General features: G+C 44.8%; 1 protein-coding gene across 1 annotated transcript in view; it reads left to right on the top strand.

Moving 5' to 3' along the window:
• The window catches only part of LOC103128295 (zinc finger protein 197-like), a 101052-nt gene extending 97531 nt beyond the window's left edge, over positions 1–3521 (top strand). The window contains 2 exon segments of the mRNA XM_060184230.1: positions 3240–3469; positions 3471–3521. Of these exon segments, the coding sequence (XP_060040213.1) occupies positions 3240–3469; positions 3471–3521 (281 nt within the window).
• The last annotated feature ends 2479 nt before the right edge of the window (positions 3522–6000 follow it).

A 6000-nucleotide genomic window follows, 5' to 3' on the forward strand; every position in this document is an offset into this window, starting at 1 on the left:
GATAGGAGAGACAGAGGAGGAGAAAGATAGGAGAGACAGAGGAGGAGAAAGATAGGAGAGACAGAGGCGGAGAAAGATAGGAGAGACAGAGCAGGAGAAAGATAGGAGAGACAGAGGAGGAGAAAGATAGGAGAGACAGAGGCGGAGAAAGATAGGAGAGACAGAGGCAGAGAAAGATAGGAGAGACAGAGGCAGAGAAAGATAGGAGAAACAGAGGAGGAGAAAGATAGGAGAGACAGAGGCAGAGAAAGATAGGAGAGACAGAGGCAGAGAAAGATAGGAGAGACAGAGGAGGAGAAAGATAGGAGAGATAGAGGCAGAGAAAGATAGGAGAGACAGAGGAGGAGAAAGATAGGAGAGACAGAGGAGGAGAAAGATAGGAGAGACAGAGGCGGAGAAAGATAGGAGAGACAGAGGAGGAGAAAGATAGGAAAGACAGAGGCGGAGAAAGATAGGAGAGACAGAGGCAGAGAAAGATAGGAGAGACAGAGGCAGAGAAAGATAGGAGAAACAGAGGAGGAGAAAGATAGGAGAGACAGAGGCAGAGAAAGATAGGAGAGACAGAGGCAGAGAAAGATAGGAGAGACAGAGGAGGAGAAAGATAGGAGAGATAGAGGCAGAGAAAGATAGGAGAGACAGAGGAGGAGAAAGATAGGAGAGACAGAGGAGGAGAAAGATAGGAGAGACAGAGGCGGAGAAAGATAGGAGAGACAGAGGAGGAGAAAGATAGGAATGACAGAGGCGGAGAAAGATAGGAGAGAAGAGGAGGAGAAAGATAGGAGAGACAGAGGAGGAGAAAGATAGGAGAGACAGAGGAGGAGAAAGATAGGAGAGACCGAGGAGGAGAAAGATAGGAGAGACAGAGGCGGAGAAAGATAGGAGAGACAGAGGAGGAAAAAGATAGGAGAGACAGAGGAGGAGAAAGATAGGAGAGACAGAGGAGGAGAAAGATAGGAGAGACAGAGGCGGAGAAAGATAGGAGAGACAGAGGCAGAGAAAGATAGGAGAGACAGAGGCAGAGAAAGATAGGAGAGACAGAGGCAGAGAAAGATAGGAGAGACAGAGGCAGAGAAAGATAGGAGAGACAGAGGATGAGAAAGATAGGAGAGACAGAGGCGGAGAAAGATAGGAGAGACAGAGGAGGAGAAAGATAGGAGAGACAGAGGCGGAGAAAGATAGGAGAGACAGAGGAGGAGAAAATTAGGAGAGACTGAGGAGGAGAAAGATAGGAGAGACAGAGGAGGAGAAAGATAGGAGAGACAGAGGCAGAGAAAGATAGTAGAGACAGAGGAGGAGAAAAATAGGAGAGACAGAGGCAGAGAAAGATAGGAGAGACAGTGGAGGAGAAAGATAGGAGAGACAGAGGAGGAGAAAGATAGGAGAGACAGAGGAGGAGAAAGATAGGAGAGACAGAGGAGAAGAAAGATAGGAGAGACAGAGGCAGAGAAAGATAGGAGAGACAGAGGCAGAGAAAGACAGGAGAGACAGAGGAGGAGAAAGATAGGAGAGACAGAGGAGGAGAAAGTTTGGAGAGACAGAGGCAGAGAAAGATAGGAGAGACAGAGGAGGAGAAAGATAGGAGAGACAGAGGAGGAGAAAGATAGGAGAGACAGAGGAGGAGATAGGAGAGACAGAGGAGGAGAAAGATAGGAGAGACAGAGGCGGAGAAAGATAGGAGAGACAGAGGCAGAGATAGATAGGAGAGACAGAGGAGGAGAAATATAGGAGAGACAGAGGCAGAGAATGATAGGAGAGACTGAGGAGGAGAAAGATAGGAGAGACAGAGGAGGAGAAAGATAGGAGAGACAGAGGCAGAGAAAGATAGTAGAGACAGAGGAGGAGAAAAATAGGAGAGACAGAGGCAGAGAAAGATAGGAGAGACAGTGGAGGAGAAAGATAGGAGAGACAGAGGAGGAGAAAGATAGGAGAGACAGAGGAGGAGAAAGATAGGAGAGACAGAGGAGAAGAAAGATAGGAGAGACAGAGGCAGAGAAAGATAGGAGAGACAGAGGCAGAGAAAGACAGGAGAGACAGAGGAGGAGAAAGATAGGAGAGACAGAGGAGGAGAAAGTTTGGAGAGACAGAGGCAGAGAAAGATAGGAGAGACAGAGGAGGAGAAAGATAGGAGAGACAGAGGAGGAGAAAGATAGGAGAGACAGAGGAGGAGATAGGAGAGACAGAGGAGGAGAAAGATAGGAGAGACAGAGGCGGAGAAAGATAGGAGAGACAGAGGCAGAGATAGATAGGAGAGACAGAGGAGGAGAAATATAGGAGAGACAGAGGCAGAGAATGATAGGAGAGACAGAGGAGGAGAAAGATAGGAGAGACAGAGGCATAGAAAGATAGGAGAGACAGAGGCAGAAAAAGATAGGAGAGACAGAGGCAGAGAAAGATAGGAGAGACAGAGGCAGAGAAAGATAGGAGAGACAGGAGGAGAAAGATAGGAGAGACAGAGGAGGAGAAAGATAGGAGAGACAGAGGCAGAGAAAGATAGGAGAGACCGGAGGAGAAAGATAGGAGAGACAGAGGCAGAGAAAGATAGGAGAGACAGAGGAGGAGAAAGATAGGAGAGACAGAGGAGGAGAAAGATAGGAGAGACAGAGGAGGAGAAAGACAGGAGAGACAGATGAGGAGAAAGACAGGAGAGACAGAGGCAGAGAAAGATAGGAGAGATAGAGGAGGAGAAAGATAGGAGAGACAGAGGAGGAGAAAGATAGGAGAGACAGAGGCAGAGAAAGATAGGAGAGACAGAGGCAGAGGCACCACCACATGCCTCTACTGGTCATGAAGCTTCCTGTTTGCAAATTGCTCTCGTGTTGTTCCCAGGGTGTCGAACCTGGCTTGTCACAAATTGTAAAGTGTGTGATCTACCAGGTCAGCTATCACCCAGTCTTTAAGAGACAATGTTTTATAAAGGGACCTTTCTGTCCCAACTTCCTGAACCTCAAATATGAAACACCTACATAGGGTCCCATGTTCTCAATCTGGTACTTTCTCGCACTCATTTTTTTTTTTCAATATTGTTTATGTTTTTACATCTACCACCCTCAAGATAAAGAGCTTAGCAATAACTCGGTGACTTTGTGTTAATCCAGTTATAAATTTCTGTCAGTATCATTCTGCTTTGTGCCTTTGTTTAATGAAAGTTTGTTTCCTTATTATTTTCATATAAAAGTGTACTTTTCTAACTTGGGTTACAGGGGGATGTTAATATTTTCATTTTTAACCCTTTTTACCAGAATGGGAAACCATGACTGAGAATGAGGAGGTGACATCAAAACCAAGCACGGCTCAAAGGTCAGATTCTCAGAAGGGAACATCAGAAAGACTTCAGAAATGTGATACCCAGGTCTTTGGTTCTGAGGAAGTGTGTGATGGGCAAGTTTTAGCAAATCAGCGGGGAGATGAAACAGAGGAGAGAAAGACAGTGGTAAAAGGTTCCCTCTGTGCACAAAATCAGAAGAAAAGTACTTCACCAGAAAAACAAGGCCAAAAGTGCAAGGAATTTGGGGAAATCTTGACTTTAGCTTCAGCTCTTCCTGAAAATTTAATATCCATGGAAGAAAAGAAGCTTTATAAATGTGATATATGTTGTAAACATTTTAATAAAATCTCCCATCTTATAAGCCATCAGAGAATACACAGTGGTGAGAAACCTCAGAGTGCTTACCTTCTAAATCATCTAAGAATCCACACTGGGGAAAAGCCCTTTGAATGCAGCGAATGTGGAAGGGCTTTCAGTTCTAACAAGAATCTCACTGAACATAAGAGAATCCACAGTGGTGAGAAGCCCTGTGAGTGCAGTGAGTGTGGCAAATGCTTCATTTTGAAAAGAAGCCTCATTGGACACCAAAGGATTCACACGAGGGAAAAATCTTCTAAATGCAATGACTGTGGAAAAGTCTTCAGTTACCACTCACACCTTGTAGCCCACCAGAGAGTGCACACTGGCGAGAAGCCATATTCATGTAGCGAATGTGGGAAAGCCTTTACTTCCAACAGAAACCTTATTGAACATCAAAGAATTCACAGTGGTGAAAAGACCTATGAATGCCTCGTATGTAGAAAAGTTCTTACCTCTAGTAGAAATCTTATGTTACACCAGAGGACTCACACTGGAGAGAAACCATATAAATGCAACGATTGTGGTAAAGACTTTAGTCAGAATAAAAACCTTGTTGTGCATCAGAGAACGCACACCGGGGAAAAAACCCTACGAGTGTGATAAGTGTAGAAAGTCTTTTACTTCCAAGAGGAATTTAATTGGCCACCAGAGAATTCACACAGGGGAGAAGCCATATGAGTGTAGTGATTGTCATAAAGCTTTCAGACAAAGAAAGAACCTGACTGTACATCAGAAAAAGCATACGGATGAAAAATTGTCTGGATGTAATGAATCTGAAAAAAAGATTTCTTGTGGCCCAGGAGTCAGCGCAGTGGATAAAACACTGGACTCTCAAGCTTGAGGTCCCGAGTTCAATCCCCAGCAGCACATGTACCAGAGTGACGGCTGGTTCTTTCTCTCTCTCCTCCCTTTTTCTCAGTTTTTTTTTTTTTTTTTTCCTCCAAGGTTATTGCTGGGGCTTGGTACCTGCACAATGAATCCACTGCTCCTGGAGGCCATTTTTTCCCCTTTTGTTGCCCTTGTTTAAAAATAAATATTTTTTAAAACCCCATAAATTCTATCTAAATGATATAGTGTGTTGTATGCTTTACATTGGGTAGTTCTCCCCCACCAAGAGAATTGGATCAGTCCAGTTAGTTTCGCGGGCCTGCTTGGCCCCGCCCCGAAGGAACCCCGCCAGAGTTTCAGAGTTCCAGGGTTCGAGAGTTGCAGAGTAGAGAGAGTGCTTGCGCCGCCACAAAGAGACAGCAGAGTTCTGTTTGGTGATTAGTTTGTCTTAGTTTATGAATCGTTGTTCCTGAATAAAGAAATACAGCTTCCCTGCCCAGCCGTATGTCTCTGGTCGTCTCTGTTACCCGCCCGTGAAGCTAGACCGCCCAGCTGAAAGAGAGAGTGCTTGCGCCGCCGCAAAGAGACAGCAGAGTTCTGTTTGGTGATTAGTTTGGTTTAGTTTATGAATCGTTGTTCCTGAATAAAGAAATACAGCTTCCCTGACCAGCCGTTGTCTCCGCGTCTCTGTTACCCGCCCAGCTAGAGCCTTCCGAATTTTAACAACAATAGTGTTCCAGACACTTTGTTATGACCTTGAAAGGGAGCTTTGGAGCAACTAAGAACTCTAAATATACTGGGTTTGTGTCTTTTTTTAAAGAATCTTCGGAAGGCTTATTTTCTTCTTATTATTATTGTCATTGTTGCCGGACAGACAGAAATGGAGAGAGATGGGGAAGACAGAGGGTGGGAGAGAAAGACAGACACCTGCAGACCTGCTTCACCGTCTGTGAAGCAACGCCCCTGCAGGTGGGGAGCCGGGGACTCGAACCAGGATCCTTCTGCCAGTCCTTGCGCTTTGCGCCATGTGGTCTCAACCCGCTGCGCTACCGCCCGACCCCCTTTTTCTCAGATTTTAAGCCTTCACTCTCCAGAAAAAGTTCACAGTGGACATGTGTTTTCTTGGCTACAGAATGCCAATGTGTTCAAGATAGAGACTCAGAAAATCTACTGTCACCTGTAAGATGGAATAGGATTTCTGCCTACTTAAGTAACTACTGGAAAAAAGGCAGTGTCATATAAGAAAAAAAAATTACAAATGGCCCTTTGATAAATAGAGGCGTTGCAAGTACAGGCAAGTTAAGTGACTTTTAAGCATATAAAAACATAAATTTGGGAGTTGGGTGGTAGCACAGCGGGTTATGCGCAGGTAGTGGGAAGTGTAAGGACCAGCGTAAGGATTCCTCTCTGCCCCTCCTCTCTCCGTTTCTCTCTGTCCTATCTAACAACAACAACATCAATAATAATAACCACAACAACAATAAAAAACAAGGGCAACAAAAGGGAAAATAAATATTTTTAAATATTTAAATATTTTTTTAAAACCC

Source organism: Erinaceus europaeus, unplaced genomic scaffold, assembly GCF_950295315.1.
Source record: "Erinaceus europaeus unplaced genomic scaffold, mEriEur2.1 scaffold_281, whole genome shotgun sequence".
In the NCBI taxonomy this organism is placed as follows: Eukaryota; Metazoa; Chordata; class Mammalia; order Eulipotyphla; family Erinaceidae; genus Erinaceus; species Erinaceus europaeus.